This window comes from Topomyia yanbarensis, chromosome 2 (assembly GCF_030247195.1).
Source record: "Topomyia yanbarensis strain Yona2022 chromosome 2, ASM3024719v1, whole genome shotgun sequence".
NCBI classification, from domain to species: Eukaryota; Metazoa; Arthropoda; class Insecta; order Diptera; family Culicidae; genus Topomyia; species Topomyia yanbarensis.
Genome location: NC_080671.1, coordinates 50,959,098 through 50,985,084, shown reverse-complemented (window position 1 = coordinate 50,985,084; position 25,987 = coordinate 50,959,098). Strand labels below are relative to the sequence as shown.

Sequence of the window (25,987 nt, the reverse complement as noted above, 5' to 3'; positions counted from 1 at the left end):
GTAAGCGAAAGAAAGTAACACATTACGTGATTGAACTGAAAGTGATACGACTGATATGAAAACATGTTGATGGTGGATCGGCGATGACCTGGGAATAAGGGTTGCTTAAAAAAATATATAAATATACCGAATCACATGTGGAAAGTTTCGTAATTGTACAACAATTAAATTCATATTAAAAGCACTATGAATTGCTACCTATTCATTAATGTCAAATTAAGTTATGTCCGGTCGGAAAAAGAGCTAAAATTGATAATTCACGGAGCTTTCTCATTATTATGTTTCATGACTTAATGTAATTATGAGATAATAGCATTTAATAGAAATGAAAGGAATATAATAGACTTCAACAAATTCAACTAATTCAACAAACTTTCCACTAAAAGACTACAGATAATGTAAAAAATCTGAATGGTTTTTGAGCCAATAATCCCCCAAATTATGCAATCTCCATAAACGATTTATTGCTTTCGACGGTACTATTTCAAATAAAACACGGAAAGATGATTTACAAAAAATGCCACCAAAACATATTTCAATTGTTGAAATTATCCGATTTCAAATTTGGTGTTCATAATGCCGTTGCGGAAAAGAAAGCTTGATATTATGCCTAAAAAAATGTTCTCAGCGTTCCCATAAAATCATTATTGTCTGCATAAAACTATTATTAAATTCTAAAAGAAAAGTATTAGTCGATTTACTAGATATTTATGTTTCAATTCTGGCGTATACAGTGCTACCTAGTGACGAAAATGCGCCATTTACTTGTTGGTCTACCGACTTGTTCACGAGTTGCTCGGTCTAGTCCCCATCGATGGACCTAGCATACTTCGACGGAAAATTCGTCGACGAGAGAAATTCTCCCGAAACCGAGCCAACCAGCTAGGCGCCGAGATTAGTTTGGCGATTCCGGTGGAGTAGAGCGTCCGGTTCGCTGGTGCCCCGACGACTCGCGACTGGTGGTGTCTCGTCATGGTCGACTCAGTCTAGACCCCAGCGGTGAATCTAAATGGAGTGTTCCAGGTGAAAGAAGATTTCCTGATACCTACTCTTCTTTAGTTTTCGTTATATTTCTTTCGGACCAACTGGTAGGGTGCCGTTGTCGGTCCGGAGATTCCGGCACCCCGGCGACCCATACTCGGCGCTCTATCGCAGTCTACTCGAGTAGTCCCCAACGGCAGATCTAGCCTTCTCCGGTGGAGAGTTTCCTGGCGGACATTGCTTTCCCTAAATCGTTGCTCGCTGTTCATTACGTGATTTCTATTGTAAGTCGGTCATGATCTACATTACCACTGTGTCGAGCGTGTTCCACGTGTTTACGTCGCTTGTCATTCTGTAGACGACATTATCCGGGTTGATGTCCTGTCCTGCCGTATCGAGCATTTTCCTGCGCGTCGTTTCGAACCTCGAACATTCGAAGACGACATGCTTCGGTGTCTCCTACACGTTCTCAAATTCAGGGCACAATGGCGATGTTGCGTCCACGAACCGATGAAGATACTTCCTGGAGTAACCGTGGCCCGACACGAGCAGTGTCTCTTCGTGCTTTCTGTTGACCCATCTCGACAGGTTTGGGATGAGCCGGTAGGTCCATCTTCTCTTCTCCGTATTGTTCCATTCCTGCGGCCACCTTGCAATCGAATCGATTCTCACCATCTTCCTCACATTTCTGGTGTTTCTCCAATTATAGCAATCGATATCATCCGCCGGGTGATGCAGATGGGAATCATCCCGGCGATAACATATACTTTCTCTGACGATGTTGTTCTATACGCGCTCACGACTCGTACGGCCATCAACCGGAACGTCCTATTCTGATTTTCGCGGTTCCGTTTGGTTTTCAGCGCCGCACGCCAGGCGTGAACCCCATGTCGCAGATGACGTAACACTAGATAGCAGATGTATCGTGCTGCTTCTCGGGCCGTCGATGTTTAACATGTTTCTAGGTATTGCGTTTGATGCCTTCGCGGACTTTTCGCAGGCATAGTCGACGTGGTTGTTGAAGCTCAACCTGTCGTCGATTATCACCCTCAATGGCTTCAGTGCTCGCTTCGATTCAATCACGTGCCCTCTGACAATGATCCACATCCACTGAACCGCTTTGAAGTTGCTAATCAAAAACAACTCTGTCTTATGGTGAGCAGTTTGACCTCGTTCATACAGTTTTCGATCGCGTCTATTGACTCCGTCACAGACACCTCCACTTCTTCAAGTGTCTCACCAATCACCGTTAGTGACCCACAAAACCCACGATTTTCACTTTCCTGGGCAGCCGCAGTATCAAGACCCCATCATTCCCGTTCCAAAGAGTTAGGCTGAGAATGGGGCCCTGAGGATCACCCGCCGTTACTCGTATTGACTTCTGCCCTTCGTTCATCTCGTACAGTAGCACTCTGCCCTTGAAGCAGCTCTTCAGGATCCGGCATAGATAGTCGAGGGCACTCCTTCTGTGCAGCGGCAATGGCTCCCCAGCTAGCGCTGTTAAATGCATTCTCCACATCTATCGTTACCACAGCGCAGTATCGATCTCATCTTCGCTTCTGTTTAGATGCCTTCTCAGCAACCTCGAGAACTGTTCAAATTGCCTCCACTGTCGATGCTGCTTTGCGGCATCTGAACTGCATCTTCGGCGCTCACCGTCCGTGCATTTCGTCAGCTTGTTAAGAATAATTAATTCCAGCAGACATACGAGGCCGGATCGTCCAATGCATTCCCTCGCTTTGGTAGCTACACCAGCTTCTATACTTTCCACATTTCGGGGAAGTTGCCTTCATCACGTTTGGTGTTCCATCAGGACCGGGGGATTCCTTTGATTTCAGTCGCTTGGATGCGTCTACAAGCTCGTCGTTAGTCACTTACGGATCGTCTGTGTTTGCTCCTGCTTCTTTGCCGTACTGTAGCGGTGCCCAAATTGGATCGTGCTTCGGGAAGAGATCCTCAACGACTATCTTCAGTTTACCCGGACATATTTTGAATGGCGTCGTCGGGCCCTTCATTTTCGCCATCACGACTCGGCAAACGTCTATGCAGGGATTGGCATCTTCTTTTCGGCACAGCTCATTATGGCATTTTGACCTGCTAAGTCTGATCTTTCGTTTTAAAGCGACCCTAGCTTCCCGAAATGCTGCCTTGCACTCCTCTTTATCTGGCTTCGATACTGTTCTCTGCGTCAACTTTTTGTATCTGAGATAAGCAGTGCGTAGCATACTGAGCGACTCGTTCCATCAGTAGGCTGGACGCTGTCTATTGCGTGGTTCAAGTTTTCGCGGCATTGTGGCCTCACAAGCCGTCACAATCCTTCTTGTTAGATCAGCCGCAACTACGTTCTCGGTCCCGCCGTACGGTCGAAATTCCTCGACAAACAGCTTTCCATTGAAAACTTTCGTCTTCCGCTTTCGCTCGCCGGTCATCCTTCTCCGTGCTGCAACAGGGTTTCTTTGGCCGATACGGTAGCGAATTGCCTTGTTCTATGTTCGATGTCAGTGAAGGGCTCCAGAATGTGATATTGATGATAGTCTCCCTCCCGTCTATCCGAAATGCATTAAAAGAACCCTCATTGCACAATCGTACGTCTAACTCCACTAGAGCATCCCGCTAGCGTTGGCTTCTCTACTGCCCCACTCCACAGCCCATGCGTTGTAGACATCACCAATGACTACCGGCTTTCGACCAATCAACTGCTCGGTTAACGGTTCCAGCATTAGGCTGAACTGCTCCACTGTCTACCCTGGAGGAGCGTAACAGCTGCACACGAAGACGCCGTTGATTTTGGCGATCACGAAGCCTTTGTATGAGCATTCTACCACCTCTTGAATAGGGAATCGGCCCATCATAACAGGTATCACCGCCGTTCCCGATCTATCCGCCACCAAGGAGGACTTGGTACGGTTCTGCAATCAAAGTAACGTCACACATTATTTTGGTCGCAGACTGCCACAATAATTTCTGTACGGTGTCGAAGTGATTCAGATGTATCTGGGTTATCTCCATTACCGTTGGCAGTGCAGTTGCTTGATGGTCGTTTCCGTCATCTGAAGTAGAAACCATGCACTTCGGCGTTTGCGGGCAATCTCTCGCAAGATGTCCCTTCTCCCCGCTTTTCCAGCACATCCTGGATCTATCTGGACCCTTGAAAGCCCCTGCCAAATGTCCACTTGAAGCATTTCTCCGCTTGTTTATCCACTCTAGGGGCGGCTCTCAATGGATATCTCGATCATCCAACTGTAACTTTGCCTACCTCCTGCGCTTTGTCGGCAGCGGTTACCGGTAAACGAGTCATCGCTGTCTGAGTTCCTCCGTACCCCTTCTTTAACTAGATCATGGGCACCTCGCCCAGGTTACATTGCTGTTTCATTGCACTTCTCAGCTCGTCTTCCGTCGTGATCTCATCCAGGTCCTTGCACACAATCACCGTCTCCGGACTTAACGATTTAATTTCTGCCTCTTCACACAGTGATTTGGTAATGATCTCTTGAACATTCGTACTGTTAATCCTTCAACTCAAAGAGCATCTCACCATTTTTTGGGCACGGCTTGTTTGTACCACCTTTTCTCCAAATCCCTCAGATCGGGATCCTTTCTGACATTCTTGAGAAGAGTTGCACACGTCGTCGCTGTCGTAACCTTTCGACTTCATTTTGGATTTTTCGTTTTCTTGTTGCACCTTCCGCATAGGCGTGTTAGCGCTTCAAAAATCGAATACTGAATGCTGCTGCAAACGCGCTCGCGATTCCGTCTACCCAACTGGTGTCTCTTTTGAAGAGGTACGCTCTCACTTTCTCTTTACCAGAATTGCTCTCATTCACTCTTCGTTGCTCTCGCGGCCTACCGGAACAGGCTAACAAATCTCTTGTTCGTTCGCGCTTTTCTATCTCTCTTTTTGTACATACTCTTTGCTCAGCTTCCGGTCGTTGTACAAAACATCGCATTTTAATTACACTGTTAATTGAATGCATAAAATAAGGTTTTTTTTCTTATCTTTTTTTTAATCTAATGTGTAGAAATCTTTCAGGACAAAACTTATATCTTACAGTTCTCGGACATTGCGCAAGCTTCACGTTTCTACACTGTTATTTGCATTCAAAATAAAGGAGTTTCATTTCTCGACAAACATATGATTACGGCCTAAAAGCCAACTGTCAAATACCACTTTAAATGGAAATTCCAGACAAACCGTTACTAGTCCAACACAGTTCACAACAGTTTATGAAAGAGACAACTTTTCTCTTTCATTTACTACTTACATTTGCGATTGGCGTGTAACGGTTTCTCCGGAAATTCCATTCAAAGTGGATTTTGACAGTTGGCTTTTAGGCCGTAATCATATGTTTGTCGAGATTTTTTTCATTACTTTTGTTTGTTCTTTAGAGTGAGGAACGATTAGTATCGAACTTATATCCTACAGTCGCGTCATTGGCTTTGACGAGCACTGCTTCGCCCTTTGCTCCACCTTTCTCTCTTCCTTCCGCTTTTATTGTTTTCCGTATTTCTCCTTGCGACCTGCAACGGTACTCCAGCTTCCTATCAGTTGAGCGGCGTCCTTCTCTTCGACAGTAAGAGCCTCCGTCTTCTGTCTCCTGGCCAAGTTCTTTCCTTCTTTGGAGTCACGGACACTGACGTCTTTTTCACTGCAACCAGCTGCTCCTTACTCTGCTTCGGGGCTAGAAAGATAGTAACCTTAGCAGACGGCAATGCTCGCTCGGCTACATCAGCCCTCTGTGTTGCCGTGTCATATTCCTTCACGGCAGACAGTAGCGTAGTCTTTATGGACATTGTTTCGTTTCTCACGTTCACAAACTTGTGGAGTTTTGGCTCCTGCTTTTGCTGAATAAATTCAGCTGCTGCTGGTGGTGGTGACCTCACCAAACCACATATAGGGAACGGATTCGCAGCGCCTGCTCCGTATGTGTGAGTTTCTTGGTTATTCTCCATATTATTGGATCCCAATGCATGTTTTTTTTTCGAGGGGAAATCTTCAAAAGAGACCACTACTGACTTGGTCGTGTTACTGTCTTACTGCTTTTCTTTCTCCAGCAAGCCTACAGACTAAACCTCAATCTTCTGTATTTCCATATCCTCTTCATTCAGGGACCACCGTTGGGTATTGCTTCGCGAGCTTTCAGACAGTAAAATGATCTTTCTTATTTTCGCTTGCTCTGATAAACTGATGCATGCGGTGCCTTTTAGTGCTGCAAATGCAAGTTATTGCGCTTTCTCCATGTAAATTGTCAAAAAATCCTATACAACCTTCGAACGCGTTGCGGCTCGGTAGCTAGACTCGTTTGCTTTGATACAAATGTGAAGCAGAGGCTCTGGCAGGACTAAGATTCGACTCAGGAATAGGCCGATTGAGTTTTCAAACATTTGTTTTTTTTCTGGGCAATCTAGTGTACAGGCTAATATTCAAACGACAGTTCTAAACGTGAGGATGTGATTATTTTCGTTGCAGTTCTACTTTGGAGCTCTTGTGTCTATAAGAGACTAGCTAATACCAATCGCGCGTTGCTGCGACTTTCAACGAAATAGGAGGAAAACACAATTTGTTCCGAAGCGCCATCTGGCTGGCATATAATCGCCAACCAATAGCACCCAAACACGCTCCAAAACAAATGCCTACTGTACTATAAATTTTGACGGCAATCGGTTTAGCCGTTTAGGAGTCCATAAATCATATACATACAAACATTGACTTTTATATATATATATATATATATATATATATATATATATATATATATATATATATATATATATATATATATATATATATATATATATATATATATATATATATATATATATATATATATATATATATATATATATATATATATATATATATATATATATATATATATATATATATATATATATATATATATATATATATATATATATATATATATATATATATATAGACTAGCTAATACCCATCGCGCGTTACTGCGACTTTCAATGAAATAGGAGGAAAACACAATTTGCTCCGAAGCGCTATCTTGCGGGCAAATAATCCCCAACCACTAGCACACAAACACGCTCCAGAACAAATGCCTACTATGTATAAATTTTGACGGCAATCGGTTAAGCCGTTTGGGAGTCCATAAATCATATACATTCAAACATTGACTTTTATATAGATAGACTAGCTAATACCCATCGCGCGTTGCTGCGACTTTCAACGAAATAGGAGGAAAACACAATTTGTTCCGAAGCGCCATCTGGCGGGCAGATAATCCCCAACCAATAGCGCACAAACACGCTCCATAACAAATGCCTACTACGTACAAATTTTTACGGCAATCGGTGAAGCCGTTTGGGAGTCTATAAATCATATACATACAAACATTTATATATATATATATATATATATATATATATATATATATATATATATATATATATATATATATATATATATATATATATATATATATATATATATATATATATATATATATATATATATATATATATATATATATATATATATATATATATATATATATATATATATATATATATATATATATATATATATATATATATATAGATTAGGCAGCTAAGCATGCCCTAAAAAATTTGATCGATATAAAATTAAATAATTATTACTAGTGCTTGTAAACCCGTGATAAAAATAAAAATCAATAAGTGCTTTCTTTTGGTCAGATGGCATTACTTTTTGGTTGGCTACCAAGGATCGCTTTAGTTTAGTTTCGCAACTTTTTGAAAACTAATCAACACTGAAACTGCTCTAACATCACTCAATTTCCCGACCCACTAAAATCTTCAACCACTAAAGTCTGCCCGTGTTTTAGAAATACCTACAGATGCATGTTGTAAGATGCTCTAATGGAATAAGCTGTGTTTGGTTCTGCAGCACGTTCCTTTTTAAAAACGCTTTTAATCCACCTAACAGTGTGATGAGACATTTCTTATAACTCTTATCACTCTCTTCGGATATTATATCGTTTGAGAACATTTAGAACTTGATGTTTCGCGATGTTTTTGATAACACATACTACATGGGATAGTGGCAGGACTCAGAGAATCGCTCAAATCAGCATAGGACAACATCAGTGCTAGAAATCTCAAACCAAATCAATGGGAAAGCGAAAAAATGTCCCATAAAATAGACATTCCAACGAATTATTGTTAATGCTCTGTTAATAAAATATCCAAATTGTGGTGGGAAAACTGAATTTTCCTAAAGGGGTTATTTATTTATCATTCGGATGTATGAAAAAAGCCTTATGTTTACATTTGTGAATATCGCCCTTTTCACAAAAAAGCGTTGAAATGAAATCGCAGCTCCTGATATCACGTTATCTCTGAAGTGCCTGCGTGCATAGTTCCAAATTTTACTTCGACATCGACTATTTCTAAAGGTGACTTCCCAGTAGTATCCTTGATTTGAATTATTACCGCTAATCCTAATGTCAAAGAACAAATAAAAACCTCTCGAAAACGAACCGTTTGGGGAAATCATCATCATTACTGGAATTTTCATTTTCACGAAACTTTTCGATAGCCTTCCGTCACATGCGTTAATGCACTGGGTGCACAGTGCTCCGAAAATCTAGCGAAATCGTCTTAGGGCACCAGCGGGTCTAATTCAGAGCTATCTGCGCGGCGAGTTAAATCTGTAAAGAACACTAAAAATTATTTTCCATTCCATAATTTTCAGTTCAGCAATTCGAGAGATCGTACTCACCGCAAGCCATGAAAAATAGACTACGTTGTGAAGCGATGGTAACTCTTTATTAAAAAATCATGGTTAAATAAAAAATTAAACTATTAAAAAATTTCAAATAGTTTATAATTTTCACAAACTTATTAGGAAAAATTGTTTAATAAGCTTTCGTAATATTGTGTAGGACAAAAGCTGAAAATTTCAGTATTTTCTGTATCTGCAACATATAAACCCTTAAGTATACCAATTAATTGGTATACGAATTAGAATAGGTTCGCCAAATTTTGGAAGAAGTCTATAAAATAACCTCTTGAAAGCTACCTAAAAATTGTTGTAGTTCGATGCTATAAAAAAATCATATTTGGCAATACATATTTGGCTGATACAATTGGGGTGTCAATGTATTATAATAGATATTCAGCATTCGAAGAAGTTTCTTGTGAACGAGTGTAGAACGACTTTGTTTCTACTTACTTGAAGTCAGCGGCGTAGCCAGAAATTCGGTTTGGCGGGGGTTTGGTGAAAATCGATCTTACTGTCTAAACGGCATAATTCCGAAACCATAATTTTTGAAGTTTTAAAATTATGCAGAATTATTTTCCAGAAAACAGTAACAAGGTTCGTGTCTTTAGCGAATTTGTTGCGACTTTATTGTAGTCCTGAATATTAACCTGAGAAAATTCACCATAAATACTTCTTGGACAATATACCGTCAAAATTGTTTTATCAAATGATGCGCTGTTTAACGTTTGTAAAACTCATCGAAGATACTAAACCTCCGAAATTGGCGGTTTCAAAATGATGTTATCTTGACCTTAAATTTCTGTTTTTAAACATTTGACCTATACATACAATTGGTCATACAACAAAAATCAAATGCTCATCAAAATCGATCAGAACCTGCTAGAGTCGAATGGAAATCGTCATTTTTCATAAATTTCTCTCTACATTCGGAAAGTGTTATCCTCGTTATTAATCATATTACGTTTTCGTCTCAACTCGACGCATTCCCAAAATAAAAACCTGTTTTAATCCATCTAGTGGTGCAATTGCGCTTGTCTCATTTGTCCAGACTACGATTCCATGGCTGGTTATGTTCAATACAATGGTGGGAATGAATATTACATGTTCAGTACGATTTGCACATACATACAATGGATCGACAGCCACGATCTTGAGATACTATGTGATACTGAAACATCGCTTGAAACCAGCGGCGGATCATGGAGAAAGATCCGAGAGGTCCAGGTGCAGCCGAAAATTTTCAACTTGTTAAGAAATTTTAAATTAGTTTTAATTTTAAAGTAGCAACCCCTCACTGCATACTCCCTCCGGGCCGGTATGATTGACGATTTTTAGAGTGATTGCATAACCTTTCTATATGAGAAAGGCAAAAATGTACCAAAGTCCAAAGAAGTCAATTTTTGTCAAACATCTCAATGTTTCATGCATTTTAAAGTCATTTGGCATCAAAAATACAAATTTGATGTTGAAAATTTTTCATTTCAGTTTATATGAGAATTTGCTGTGTGATTGCACTCTTCAACTCGTAACTCCGGAACCGGAAGTCCAATCAATAAAAAATTCAATTGCAGCCGATGGGAAGGTTGTACCTTTCATTTGAGACTAACTTTGTGTAAATCGGTCCTGCCATCTCTGAGAAACTGAGGTCACATTTTTTTCCACATACACACATACATACACACACAGACATTTTCCGATCTCGACAAACTCAGTCGATTGGCATATGACACTCGGTCCTCCGGGTCGGGATTAGATTGACGAATTTTAGAGTGAATGAGAAAGACAAAAACATTTTTGGCAAATGTTGAAAGTTATGCATTTTTTTGGTGAGCAGTTCTATGTTTCATAGACATTAAATCAATTTTAACTTCGCTTCCTATTAAATAAAGAACCTTATTACAATACATTTCTACAAAAACGAGATCAATTTGAATATAAATCTGAGGATTATGATTGATTACAGAACTCTGGAATTTTCTATTGGAATGTTTTCAGGCAGGAATTTGATATTGATGCAATTAGACAACTGTGAAATCAAAACCAATAGATCAGTTACATATCAGGACCCCATTCCGACAATTTATCAAAAGTCCTAATGATGTTAACAACAACAGGTTATCAATCCACGGATCAGATAATTGTTATTGTAATATTGAATTAAATCAGTCTGCATCAATAAATTTTCAACTTCAATCCAATATTTTTTTTGGGTGTTGTGGGGGGGGGGGGGTGTTGTACGGTGTTAAACCCCAAAACCTTCTCTTGGCTACGCCGTTGCTTGGAGTTATTTTTTTCGCTTTTCATTTTCCGATATGTTTCAGATCGATCCGATGGTTATAAGTTAGAAAAATTGCAGTGAGAAGGTTCGCACAAATGAACATTTTTGTACTGATAAGGTATCAAGTTCCTTCCAGACAACTTGGAAGTGTTCGGTGATTATTTGTAGCGGTTGTAGATAGTAAAATGAAATACAAAAGTCGTTTTATCGAAATAATGTTTAGCTTATTTCAATGGATTATTACTATATTGAACAATAAATGGGCGACAAAGAGTAATCAACAAACAACAAGCCATAACTTTTAAAGTATTCAAAATAGATATTTAAAGTCTTTAGTAAAGTTATTCGCAAAAGTAAGAGCTACAAATTTGCTGAAGGCATCATTTCGATATAATCACTTCCAAGAAAATTTGTGAAAATATCTCACTCATAGGGGGATTAATCACCAAAAGCACAATTCCAGAAGAAAGGCCATATTACCTCCATTAAATTCTCCGAAGATACTATTGACCTAAAATAAGCCGTTTTGGCGTTAATAATAGATTATATGTTTTTGGTCATATTTCTGGCTATGGGAAATGATAAAAATCTTTCGTCCGCATTTAATGTTAAATATCTCTTTTGATAATAGTCCGATTTCTACAATCTATAGCTTGTTCGAAAGGTATTCGTTAAAGCTGTCCAAAAACATATAAATTGTTAATCTATATTGTCAATTTCGGCAGATAATTTCAAAAAACTGCAAAAAACGCCATTTTTACGCATTCAAACATTCATATCTTGGAAACTAAACATCAGAATCAAAAACAAATTAATAGCGTTCATACTGTTTTTTAGTTCTTTCATTTAAAATTGGTTTGGATAAGATCGGTTCAGCCATTGCCGAGTGATCGCGACGGATCGTTATGCTGCCGGTTTCCCACAGGGTTTTCTTAATGCATATAGCTTGCGGCGAAACAGAATGAGATCTCACTATGAACACGAACAATTCGACGGACACTAATTTGACGATACACGGATGGAACTAACTGGTTTTGGAGTCGCGATGTTTCGGAACGTATAAATAAACACAATTTTTGTAATTCTTAAAAATACTGGCGGGTTTCGCGGTCGCGGTCTTTCGCTTTATTCACTGTCCCTTTTTTCCTACCAAACAATCCATCTAGCTCTCCCCATCAATATGTGTGTGTTCGATTATTATTTCAAGTACAGTGGGTAAATACTTAAATTCTAGAGATTTGGGCTCATAAATTAAAAATGTGAAATAAATACTGGAATTGGGCGCCAACATTCCGGCCACCTTGAAACAACTGTTTCAACGAATCATCATTATCTCGACGGCAGCTGCTTACTCCTTAGTGTTCGATAGAATTAAGGAACCAACAATTTCTAGAATGTCAGCGACTGCTTAAACAGGATACAATTGAATCAGAAGTACTGATCGGATGTATTACTATGACGAATTGCGGGTTGTTTATTAACTGATCCAAGGCTTGAAACGGTGGCGCGCGAGCGGCAAGATACCGGCGAAACGTACGCGGTGGTGGCGGAGCAAGACAAAACGAACGGTAACACGACGGTACGAGCAGGATTGGCTTTAGTGTTCATGAGTTTTTGAGAAGTGTCTCGTTGCAAATTGTTCATTGCGGATATTAGACAAACTGGGTTTCTTTCATTGACAGCGTGATCCATTCCACCTGATACAGTCCAACCGAACACAGTCTCGACGAGCATTGGAAAACCATCTCCTAGGGAAAGTCTCCTGCCGGTGTGCAAACTCTGGTACAATTCACCACCAATGATGAGGTCGATCCCACCAGCACTATGAAATTGAGGATCTGCCATAGTTATTTCTGGAATCTTCCATCCTGATACATCGACGGAAACATTAGGTAATCTTAAGCTGGGTTGTGATACAAGCAGAAAATTGAGTGTCGCAGTAAATGGTAAAGAAATGGCCTTTATAGTAGCGGTAAGCTGCCGGTTAATGTTAATAACTTGTCCAACTCCTGCAACAGTGATGTCTACCTGTGACGTTTGTCCTAGTTTGTCTGCAAGTCGATTGGACATAAAATTTGATGTTGACCCCGAATCAAGTAAAGCTCGTGCGATATGTGCTTGTCCACACCGGTCGACTATGTATAGACTGACAGTTTCAAGGAAAATACAGTTGTCTATATGTTGAGCGGCCATGCTTGTATTTGTAGAGGGCAATGGGAGTCCAGAAGATGTCGAAGGTTGTTGCTGTAACTCAGATTTCTTCTCAGGTGAAACGACAATATCGTTCTCGGAAGCATGAAGCAGTGAATGGTGTCTTTCGTTACAATGGCGACAAGAAAACTTTGAGTTGCATTTTCTACTTAAGTGACCCGGAGACAAACAGTTCCAGCAAAGCCTTCGTGTGGACGCCACTTCGCAGCGCTGACCAGTGGCCATTTGATAGAACGTTGGGCATTGGTAGATGGAATGTCGTTCCGAACATACGAGGCACCCAGTATCAATGTTCTGTGGATCAGAAAAACTTAAAACAGTGGGCTGGATGGATGCAGCTGCATTCGAGGCCACTCGTGAAGCATGCGGTTTGCCAGCCACAGGCACAGAGCGGTACTGTATATCGGAAGCAACAGATTTCAAAATTCGAACTCGTTGGTATAGAAATTCCACCAAATCCTCATACGTAACAGAATCTTTCCCGCAGGTTTTTTCTTCAAAGCTCTGAAGGGTTGTGGAATCAAGTTTGTACGACAACATACTGGTAAGTGGAGTGTCCCAGTGATTAACCGGTTCACCCAGCTTCGCAAGTGCCTTAACGTGTCGTTGAAAATCATCAGCTAGTGTATGTAGTTCTTGTGGTGACTCCGAGAGTACAGATGGCAGATCGTACAGTGCTCGAAAAAGTTGACGTCTTAATAATCTGCGATTGTCGTATCGTCTCAAAAGAGTCTCCCAAGATACGGCATAGTTATCGGCTACAATATCAGTGCTCTCAAACGGCTTTTTTGCTTCACCTTCTAGCGATTGTAACAAGTATTGAAGCTTGGCGACTGCAGGAATTTCTGCATTGACGTGGATCATTGATTGGAACGAGTCGCGAAAAGCCATCCAACGGGAGAAATCACCGTCAAACTTGGGCAAGTCTATCTTCGGGAGTCGCAAGTGAAAACCTGCAGCAGTTGGAATAGAGGAAGGATTTACTGAACTATTGAGTATCGATTCGTGTGCTTCAAGGGGACACTTTGAAAGCAAGAAACCCTTAGCTAAACAGTAGCGCTCTTCGAAGTCCGTTCGCTCCATGAATCGGGCATCTAACGTCTCCGGTCTTTCATTTTTCTCGATTTCTACCTGAGCCTCCAGAAATTCTTGGTAGGCTCGGTCTAAAACATCAATACGCACTGATATCTGTACTCGATCCCGCTCCTCTCTATACTCCTTAATAAATTTCTCCACCAACTCGCACGTAACATAACAACCCTTTCGCTGGATAACCTTTTCCATTATGATTTTCTCGCTCTTAGACATTCTAATCTTTCACTGGTGGACCACACGCGGCGCGAACGCAACAGTTTTTTTTTCGACTCAGATATAAGACACGCGAAGCTCAACGCCACCACTTACCTGCTGGCCACTTGCTGCAAAATGTTTGCCCACTGTGATCCGAGCACTGCTACAATTCCAAACAACACTAAAATGATTCGCTGCTGAATCGAATGGAACACATTCGCACACACGGAGATCAAGTTTTCTTCACTCGCATTCCCCTTCGCACTCGGCACTAGGTAGCTTCCTCCACTTGTACACACGCACTGGTAGCACAGCAATATTGGGAGATGCGTGTTATCACAGAAATAATGTTCGTATGCAGTCCCAACAGTAACGCAATGATTAATTTGGGAATCCGTTAGTTCATCAAATAAACTTCACAGCAAACTCTGTTTCTGGATATCCTTGGTATCCGGTTCGAAGGACCAAATGATCGCGACGGATCGTTATGCTGCCGGTTTCCCACAGGGTTTTCTTAATGCATATAGCTTGCGGCGAAACAGAATGAGATCTCACTATGAACACGAACAATTCGACGGACACTAATTTGACGATACACGGATGGAACTAACTGGTTTTGGAGTCGCGATGTTTCGGAACGTATAAATAAACACAATTTTTGTAATTCTTAAAAATACTGGCGGGTTTCGCGGTCGCGGTCTTTCGCTTTATTCACTGTCCCTTTTTTCCTACCAAACAATCCATCTAGCTCTCCCCATCAATATGTGTGTGTTCGATTATTATTTCAAGTACAGTGGGTAAATACTTAAATTCTAGAGATTTGGGCTCATAAATTAAAAATGTGAAATAAATACTGGAATTGGGCGCCAACACCGAGAAACACGAATGAGAATTTGTCCGTTACATACACACACACACACACAGACACACACACACACACACACAGACATTGTCCCAAATCGTCGAGCTAAGTCGATTGGTATATAAGACTCGGCCCTCCGGGCCTCGGAAAAAATCTTGAAAGTTTGAGCGAATTCTATACATTTCTTTTATAAGAAATGTAAAACCATAATATATTACAAACTCAAATCATTCGATTCTTTTATTCATTTGTCAACTTTGTTTTCTATTTGCTGGCCTCTTGTTAGATTTGACATCAAAACGTCCCATAACGTTAACTACTTGTGTACTAGGCTACAACCCAGTTTGCGACGGTCCAGGTAATAAGATACCCAGTTAAAGAGCGCCCAATTAGCGAATGATTGCCGCAGTTAACAAAAAATAAATTTTGTTATTTTTTGCAATGAACAATTTTCCGTGGAATACTCAGTGTCAAATGATCCGCGAACATTGCAATCAATCAGTTTCAAAAGTGCAAATAATTCATCGCGGAATTTCCGTTCCACTCACGAGAGGGGAATACGCCCTTCACGAACTATAATTTATTGCCCCTTTCCTGGGAACAACTACGACCCATTCCCGTGTGTGGGTGGGTACGTGGAGCGTTGCACATTTTTTTTCGCAGATCAGTCTTCAAGCCAGAAACGAACAGCAAATGCGCGAAAGGGGTGCGTACTACATGAGCATGTGTTTCATAAATCATGTAATTTATGAGTGGCTATATTTTTATTAAGAGTTTGATGGTAAATTATGAATCTCGAAAAATCACCCAGAACAAACCAAGCTACGCGGGCAGGCTCGATGAAACAAGGCGAAAGTTTCGCACTTTCCGCCGTCGTTGACTGGCTGGTCTAGTCCGTATGCCAAATTGAGTATGAAAATATGATGAGATTTGTGACTTTGATTCCGGTAACTTATGCATCGTTTATGCTGTTGTCGTCATTGTCATGAAAATCCGTTTTTATGTGCAAAGTCTTGTTGTCGGTTATAGTTTATGGTCGCGGTTCGGGTAGGTTGATACTGAGTGCTTTTTTATTACGAAAAAAATTGTGGTTATTTATTTGGTTTGCCTTAGGGTTAGGGCACATGGATGAATAATAAATCTAACAGGATATGAGATGAGGGAGTACATGAAAGTTGGATGATGAGCTATGCGATGATGCTTGATTTATGAGGTGTAAAAGTTTTGTTTTTCTCGCAGGATAGTACTTACGTGCACTCGTACTCGTTCCACAGATCCACACACTCGAACGGATCCGGACAGATGACATTCGCGCACGGTTTGTTGGACGGACAGTTTCTTTCGAGATTGCGAGCCATAGTTGCCTGACCCCACTGCGTTCCATTCATGGCTGGTGGAAGTGGCAAATGCTTACCTTCCAGTCTGTTACGGTTAAAGTAGTTAAAGCAAACAATATTAGTAAACAGCTTCACCAAATTGCAATTAATTACAGTATCTTACCTAATATCATCTAGACAACTTTTCTGGTAATCGGCATAAACTTCGAACGTTCTAACACCCGTGTATTCTGCCTTACCACCAGCATAAACTCCTTCCTGTTTGTCCACCAACAGCCACTGATGGCCATCGAAGGTAAACGTTTCATTGTATCTTCGACCTTCGCCTCCATCCAACTCCAGTGTAGCTGCTGAACCGTGACGATTAACACGTACAACGTGCCACTGCCCATCATCAACACCGATCGCATTCAGCCAGATATCCTTCTCCTCCGTTCGCAGCGAGTTCAAGTTGTAACGGAACCGAAGCCTAGCATCCTTTATCTCCAGGATTCCATATTCGCGATTGTGCTGATCGCTCACTCGGAACAATTCGCCATGCTGTTCCCGGGTTCTAAACCGCAGCTGAATCTGAGTGCTGAATCGATCCGGCTCGAAACTAAGTGCATACTTTACATAGCTCTGCTGTTTAAATGTGGTCGGGATCGTTGGAATATTACAAGCCGGTCCAGTCCAACCGGGTCTACACTGACATCTGGCTTCGGTAAAACTTCCCACACAGTTCCCATGCTCCCAACATCGCGATGTTTGCTCACTTTGACTGCAAACTTCCTCCGTCTGTGGACAACCTGCCACGCTGTTTCTAGACAGCCCCGGATGCGCCAAATCGTAAAGTTTACTGTTGTGCACCAAATTCTTAATGCAACCATCGAAGCCTTTACCCATCGGCATATAGTTCCACCGGTAATGCGTTGGATCAAACTGTTCCCGATAGAATCCTCCGACTTGCAACGGTGCATTCACATTTAGATACTCATTGAACGGGGGAATTGTACCCCTAGCCTGACAGGATGAATCATCAAACTCCGGCGACGAACCGTCCTCCATCTCGGACACCTCAGCCGATTTGCAGTAATCCACAACCATCCGGACGTTCTCAGTGTCCCAAAAGATATCCAACCGATGCCATTCTCCATCGTCTAGGCTCTTCTTCGTTTTGACCCTCAGCTCCAGTGTGCCAGAACCAAAGTCAATCAGCAGTCTTGGGTAACCTCTCTCCAATTCGACGGAAATAAAATCGGATACGAGCAGTTCATCCCGTTCCGGAGGAACAATTGGTCCATTGTACAGCAACAAGCCGTCGGATTTGCGTGTTATAAACTCAAAGCTCAAATGGGAATCATCACACATATCCAGCGGAGGATACCAGGCCCACCCATTGCCTCGGAAACTTCTAGTCGTCTGCTGACACCGTGGTCCAGTGTAACCCGTTGGACAGGAACATGACAACCCGTATCGAGTCTCCGTACAACGACCTCCATTGTAGCATGGCGACGACCGACACGATTCTGCCTTGCTAAAGTTTCTCGCACCGCACGTACACTCCGCAATCACATCAACTCTTACTCCCACCAGAGATGTCTTGTTGGCATTCACCATGTACGGCAGCGAGCTAATATCCAGCGTATTTGTACACGAACCTTCGCACATCTGATTCTCGTATAGACACTCATCGATGCCAACCATCGTAATGTTCATGCCGACGTCCTTTTCAATCTCCTCCCGATGCATCAGCACTATTCCGTTCAACCTTACCGGTTTATAGTACGGCGAACCGTGAGCCGAAAACCGAACATCCGTTAGTGGAGGATGCTTCCTTCTCAGCTGTACACTAAATACATCCACATTCTCCCGGTCGGTATTCAACAAATCCGCCAATTTATCCTTGAATCGATCCAATTTACTTCTCGACAAACTTTGTGTCCTGTAGTTCCACACCCGTATAAAGTCCTCATCCGTAATGCCAGCTATCCGAATCGAACCACTGTTAGTCACTGCGTCATGGGGAATCTCTCGTACCGTGACGGTCACATTAGCTGGGACATCCGCTTGCGTGTGCTTTCGATCGTAAACTTTGAACCGCAAATGGTATCGACCATCCTTGGTGCCGGTGCGCATCGTTATCATACCAGTATCCTCATCCAGCTTAAATCGTGGATGTTCATGATTCGTCTCCCAGTGGAACTTTTTGTCCGGTAGATCCCAATCGTCCAAATCGTAAACGTACACTCGTCCTATCTGCGTATCCGGTGCCTGACCTAGATAGTTATATACGAAGATTTCCTTCGATCCAGGTTGCATTTTATTGTCATTGACGTCACCGATCACAACCGTCAGGGTGCTGGTACCGGTCATCGCCGGGTTTCCATGATCCTTGATCACAATTGGAATCAGGTACTCTTTCTGCTGTTCGCGATCGAAGGATCTCAGCGATGACACAATAGCCATACCATCACCGTTTGCACCCTTCTGATCCTGTTCGACCTTGAACGAAGCTCGGATGATGTCGTCCGCTCCGGGGTCCAGCCGGAACTGGAACGGAGGACCATTACTCTTGGAGCGATCATCATCGTCGGTGGCAAGAATTTCTACTACCTTCCGCGGTGGGACATGTTCCGGCAGGACTGGTCGATAGTCTTTCAAGAATTTGGGAGGATTGTCGTTGATGTCCTGTACAATTACTGTCAAAGTTGCTGTGGCAGTTTTCGGTGGGATTCCATCATCAATCGCCAGAATCTTCACCTGATGCCGTGGAGTTACTTCTCGATCCAGTTGCCGCTGTATGGTTACGGTTCCTTCCTGGTTGATCGAGAATTGTCGCTGTCTATCGGATGATCTATCAATTGCGTACGATACTTTGCTCTTGCCACCCTGATCTGGATCAGTCGCTTTAAATGTTTCCAATGTTTTTCCCACGTCGGCATTTTCGTACACTGAAACTTCAATGTTCGGTCGCTCAAACTGGGGTTTGTTGTCGTTGATGTCTCGTAATTTTACCACCACCCACGAGTACGCCACATGGTACTTATCGTTGTCGTTGTCCTCACCCTTATCGTTAACCTGAATTCGGAACCGGAACCCATTGCTCTGTAGCTGATCTTCATAATCCAATGGTTGTACAATCTTCAAACTACCCGTTCCGTCATTGTTCCGAACCATGGTAAACTTATCCGCACCGTAACCGCTGTTATCAATCACCTTGTACTGGAACTTATTGGTTTCATCCTCATCGTGAACAGTCACAGTCAAAATTGGCATCTCCGGCAGATTGGTTCCATCCGTTTCGTCAACCTCCGTGAACCACTCATCCTTGGTGAACTGGGGCGGCATGTCGTTTATATCCTTGACGCGTATAGAGGCCGTCCCAGTCCCCTTAAGCCCCCCTCCATCCATCGCTACAACCTGTATAGAGTAGTCCGGTGTACGCTCCCGATCCAAACAACACACGGCCGTCTTGATTACACCGGTATCGGCTTCGATTTCGAAAATCGGAGATCCCGTTTCCTCCTCAATAACGTTCTTCTCGATCGAATATATCAGCTTCGCGTTCGTACCTGTCAAATTCAACAACCCGGTTGAAATAAACTACTCTGCTAGGACCAGCACGCAAAAAAATCAAAAACTTACCCTCATTCGGATCGTCGTAATCCACCGCCGTCATCGTCATCACCACCATGCCGGCGGTACCGTTTTCGGTCACATTGCCAAAGTACACACCCTGCGGGAAGATCGGTGCATTATCGTTGATGTCCTTCAGGTTGACTTGCACGTCAGCGTAGCCGACCAAACCTTCACCGCCCTCATCCTGGGCAAACACGGTAAAACGCCACTGGGGCCGCCCATTCGGTTGATCTCGATCCAGAGGCTAAGCAGCAGAGAGAAATAAAAGAAAACAATTTCAACGATGATTTACTACGAAGTGCTCGGCATGAAAATTGCTTTCGGTGAATGGATTATAAAAAAAAAATTATCGCTGCGAAACGCTTTTACAACTTGCGAGTGAGTGCTGCTTCATACTAAGCGCATAATTGCTCGTCAAGCTTCCCCGAGTACATCACTATAATAATAAAGAAGTCAAGTCGAGATAAAAAGAATTATCGTTTTCTTCTTTGGCAGGCTTTCAATATGCACTAATAGGATGCTAGAAAGGCATCGAGATGCGACGTGTTTTTTTGTTTGCTGTTAACTTTTTTTTATCCACAAAAGATTATAAACGAACAGCATAACAATATTGCAATGTGGCATCAAAGAATAAAATATATTGAGTTAATATTATTAATTTAATTTTATTGGTTTCTAATAGTTACTCCACATATTTCAATTTCATGATACTCGACCAATTCGCTTTTGAGACATCCGCTTGCTAATAAAATATCTTCTACGAAATTCCTTTTATTCAAATGTTATATTTGATTGACGATGTAGGGGAATCACAGGCAAAATCGACATCTTAGTTTAACCTTTTTTCTGAAATACAAGGTTAATAAAATTAGATTTTTTGAGCCGAGTTCTAGTTTAGAATGTGCGGTACTAACCTAGTTTTTGTCGTAATATAATTTCGATTTCAATATAACAGGTTTCTTTGGATCAGGAATTTCATGTAGCTTAGTAGGACAAAATACAGATTGGTTTGAAAAAAAATATTCCGAGTAAGTTGAAGAAGATTGCTGTTTTCATCCACCAAAGACAATGGTTACGTGCCTTATACTACTGCTCGAGCTAGCCCGAAGCGAACAACAAAAATAGTAACTTTTATACTGTGTCCCTTGTCTGAAGAACGAAAAAACTGTTGCTATGATTCTTGCCGTAGTAAGCTGTCGAGATGAGTGAGTCGCAGCAGCGAGAAGGGGTGCTCCTGCCAAATATGGTGATTATTGATTAGGGTGTCCCAAAATAACATCACGTTGAAAAGTCAGCGGACTCACTTCTTAAATGAAAGGTTAGGGTATTACGGAAAACGCCATCTTTCATCAGTTTCCTTCTATTTTTAGAAAAACAAAATGCGGACTAAGCATATTCGAATTGTTTTATTTTGTAGAACAGTGTTGTTTTTTATGAATGGCATAAAATGTCAAAAGGTTATCTAACAAAAACTTGAATAACTCATACTCCATTAGCCGTACATATGCACTATCTTCAGCAAAATTACGTCCCTATAGTTGGTTCAACTATTTGAAGTGTTTCCCATACTTTTAAAATTTTGTGGATACCCAGTTTTGAAAAAAATCTAATGATAAGCACCTAAAATTACAGTTTTTATTAAATTTTAATGGCTCTGCCACTCATATAATCCAAAATTTGTACAAACTAACTCACCAAATTTCTCCACTTGGATTCCTAGAAAAGTTCAGGGGCACTTTTACAGACATGAATTGGAAATTTTATCCAAAATCGGCCCATTTCGCTAAAAATCAAAATTCGCCACCAGTAGGGAGCGGTTTAGCAAATTCACTCCGAAGAAGAAAGTGATCCTGATACCCTAACCTCTCATTTAAGAAGTGAGCCCGATGACTTTTTTTAACATGATGCCCTATTATTGATGACTTGCATAAGACCGCACATTCATGATGAGGAACATTTTCTGAAGGTGAGTATGATTAAACCGACAGAAGTTACCTTTATCGAGTTCTACTGTGTCGGGCATGCAGCACTCATAGCGTTCAACAAATTAGCACAGGTGAAACCATTCATTTTGAATAACTCATTATCCCTGTTTGTGCTTGACAGTTCTATAATTAAGATATGTGGACGATGAGAAAATCAATGTTCGACTACAAGATCGGACACCGCATACTTGCAGAATCCTGTCGCATTTGAGATGAATGGAATCTATTCCGAAGGGCACATGTAACCGATCCATTACCTGCTACCCGGCTCTGCTGTACTAACATAATGCGATAGTACCGTTACTCAGAGATCAAGTAAATCAAACTGATACGTGCCAGTTCTGTGAAAAACGCCGTATTACCGTCTACCCTTCTCCGAAACCGCTGAGCACAAACTTTTATTTAATATGTAATATTGAAAACGGCAAAAGCTGCGTAAAGTACCTCTATATCTACAGCCAGTACCATTTTAAGATAATGCTAATAAGGGCAAGAAAGAAATTAAATGTTCATTAATATAAAGGCAGCAACAATTATGACACGGAAGTGTATCATAACGAGATACAAATGAACGGTCCCCAAGACGCAGTTATGCCGGACATGATATGCCGGATGCCGGACAAACATTAGACTCATTTTATTATATTTCTTGTTAACATAAAATATAAAAATACCCACGGCTCCGTTTGTTATTTAAAAAAGTTTCACGGGAATCGGATAAATTGCAATAATCTAATAAACAGTGCAATCTAAAAGAAAGCCTCTTCGGCAAAGGAGAAGTAAGTGAAATGTGTTCTCTTCCATGTGTTGGAAGTAAGTGATGCTAAAATTATTCAGTTCACTCATACGTATAGTTTCTATATTTTTGGGGGTTTCATCAATATTAAGTTTGATAAATTTTACCTAAATTAGAAGATATCAGTATATATCCTTTATTAGATTAAATTCTGGGTAGTTTCCACTACTAGATTTAATCATAAATATGGTCGGTGTTAAGTCAGACCGGACTAAGTGACAAAATATTGATTTCGAGAAAAACGAGTTTAAAGTTTGAATCGCAGCATCCTTTACACTATGATTGGAAATTAATTTTTGCCGTAATTCTTGTTTATTGTTACATATTTCAAATTTGGCAAGAGTCGAATGTAGCTGACGAAATTTGGTATCCAGTGCTATAATTATCTCATTTTTTGATGTTTTGCGACTTAGTCCGGTCTGACTTAACACCGACCATATGTATATTTTACATTCACGAATTCTAATAATCTAGGTAATCTTAAGTCCCAATGGTTTTGCAAGATTTCCGAAAGTCAATAGAGCTAAAGTTTTTATTCTTGCTTTGCAGAGAAATCGGCAGCTTTAATGTAATATTAAATGATACACTAAATACACTGAAGTCGTTTTTATGCGGTTTTTATTTATGTGGTTTTTATGCGACTTTTTTATGCGGGTTCTCAACGTTATGCGGTCTTTTTTATGCGGATTTTCAAAGTTATTTGATTCTTTTTATGCAGCTTCCTTTTAGTTTTTAGGGCAATACCTGAAGCAAATTTTATCGAAAGATAGATCCTCGTGAATGCATATGCGCAAACAAAAGACAAGAAATGGCCATATTTTTATTTTAGATTATTAATTACTAGTCTTTGGGTTAAGGATATGGGGAGCATTCATGATGTCAGTGAAAATAAAAACAGAAAGTGATTGAAAACCTTTTTACCTTTCTCATAATAAAGGTTATGTAATCGGTAGGAATTTTGACTTATTAGCCGAGGCCCGCAAGGCCGAATATTTTATACCATTCGACTCAGTTCGGCGAGATCGGAAAAAAGTCTTGTGTGTGTATTATTTTACTTGGTGGTAAAGCGCCGACCCAGCACACGTTCAGTAGTTAGACCATACTACCGATTTCGTCCATCGTGTGCCAGAGTGAGGGACTCTGAACAGAGAAGATAACTCTGAACCCTACTCCTCTAAACTCCATTAAGAAATCCAACATTTGCCTGATCCCCCGGATTCCATTTGAAATGATTATTTGGGGGGGAGGCGTGCTAATGCACTTCACTTGATTCCAGGTCTAGCTGGTTGTGCTAGATTTCACTGGTCTCATAACCGCCATATCAGTCCTGCACGGCATGATATTCTACATGCCCTCCTCTCCACGTTGACCAGTTGGATGCCGTGGTCGATCCAGCGATACCGATTGGAGGGTGGCTTCCGATTCACTGGTGCCCCGACGACCCTATACTGGTGGTTTTTCGCGTTCGGTGCTACTCGACGTAGTCCCTGACGGTGGAGCTAGCCTACCTCGGCGGAGAGTTCCCCGAAGAAAAAATGTCTCCCGCAACTGGTGACGGACGCGTTATTCTTCCTTCGATGCAGTCCGGCAGAATGCCAAGGTCAGTCCAGCGATTCCGGGTGGAGGAATGCGTCCGGTTCACTGGTGCCCCGACGATTCAAGCCGGTGATTCGCTACGGACTACTCGGAATAGTCCCCGACGGTGGAACTTTCTACTCCGACGACGAGTTCCCCGGCAGTGGAAGATCTTCCGAAAGCGATACTAGCCGGGCAGATGACGAGGTCGGTCCTGCGATTCTGGGTGGAGGGTGACTTCCAGTTGACAGGCGCCCCGACAACCATTTGCCGGTGCTATTTCCCGAACTACTCGAACTATTTCCCGGCGATGGGCCTAGTCTACTCCGACGGAGAAATTTCCCGGTTAGTCCTGCGATTCTGGGGAGTCACTTTGACTTTACGCTTGTCCGGACATGCCGCAGACTCAGGTGATTCGCATTTAATGCCAAAAGATCCTGACTCCTGCGTTGCAGAAGACAAAGAGTTAAGTAGCCGGGAAACTCTAAGCTTGCTCATATGACCCTACTCCACGCTTCTCTAAACTTTCTTACTTCAAATCCTTGCTGTTCCTTGAGTACTATGGCTCTTAATATTGAACAATATTTCACAGCTTATGTGTTTTTTATATGGATTTTCAAAATTATTCGGTTTTTTATGCGGATTTTCAAAGTTATGCGGTTTTTATGCGGTTTTTTTATGCGGTTTTTTATGCGGTCCGTATACCCCTCATAAAAAAACACATAAGGTGTGAAATATGTTCCGTATTTTGGAGTGAAAGCTCCCACACGAGTATGATTCATGATTTCGTGAGGCCGGACATTTGTAGGTTGGTGCCTGAGACCGCGTTTGTAAGTTCGTAAGTGCTATCACGTTGACTTCACCGGGAGGATTATATGATTGAGAGATCATGAGCGTAGATATGTATGATTGATCGCGTTTACGACCGGATATGTATTGTCGCAAAAGACTCGAGTGTTTGTATGTTATTGTGAACGTTTTTTTTATCACGTAGCCGTTTGTATGTCACGTATGCTAGCACGTTAATAATTTCGCGTGTACTAATGCGTTTGTATAACCATGTGGTCGTTTGCATATTCCCGTGCACTATTGAGTGTTATCGAGAAAGAAACAGTAAAGGAAGCAACAAAATAATAATTACACATTTATTTCGTAAAGGTTAGATGGATACAATATAGTAGAAAAAGACATTAGATATTGTGACAATCATCAGCAGAAAGGCAAAAATTAATGGAAATGGAGTCTAAAAAATGCAAAAAATAGCATATAGAAAAAGTACATTACTAGAAATAGTATAAATACTAACTAATGGCTGAACT

The 25,987-nt window shown here is 41.4% G+C and overlaps 1 protein-coding gene across 1 annotated transcript in view; it reads right to left on the bottom strand.

Annotated features, from left to right (window-relative positions):
- LOC131684708 (neural-cadherin) overlaps nt 1-25,987 on the bottom strand; it is a 181,295-nt gene that overhangs the window by 52,464 nt on the left and 102,844 nt on the right. The window contains exons 6-8 of the mRNA XM_058967813.1: nt 20,319-20,556; nt 16,855-20,245; nt 16,606-16,776 (exon numbers count right to left, since the gene is read on the bottom strand). Coding sequence (XP_058823796.1) covers nt 16,606-16,776; nt 16,855-20,245; nt 20,319-20,556 — 3,800 coding nt within the window. The remainder of the gene's footprint in view (nt 1-16,605; nt 16,777-16,854; nt 20,246-20,318; nt 20,557-25,987) is intronic.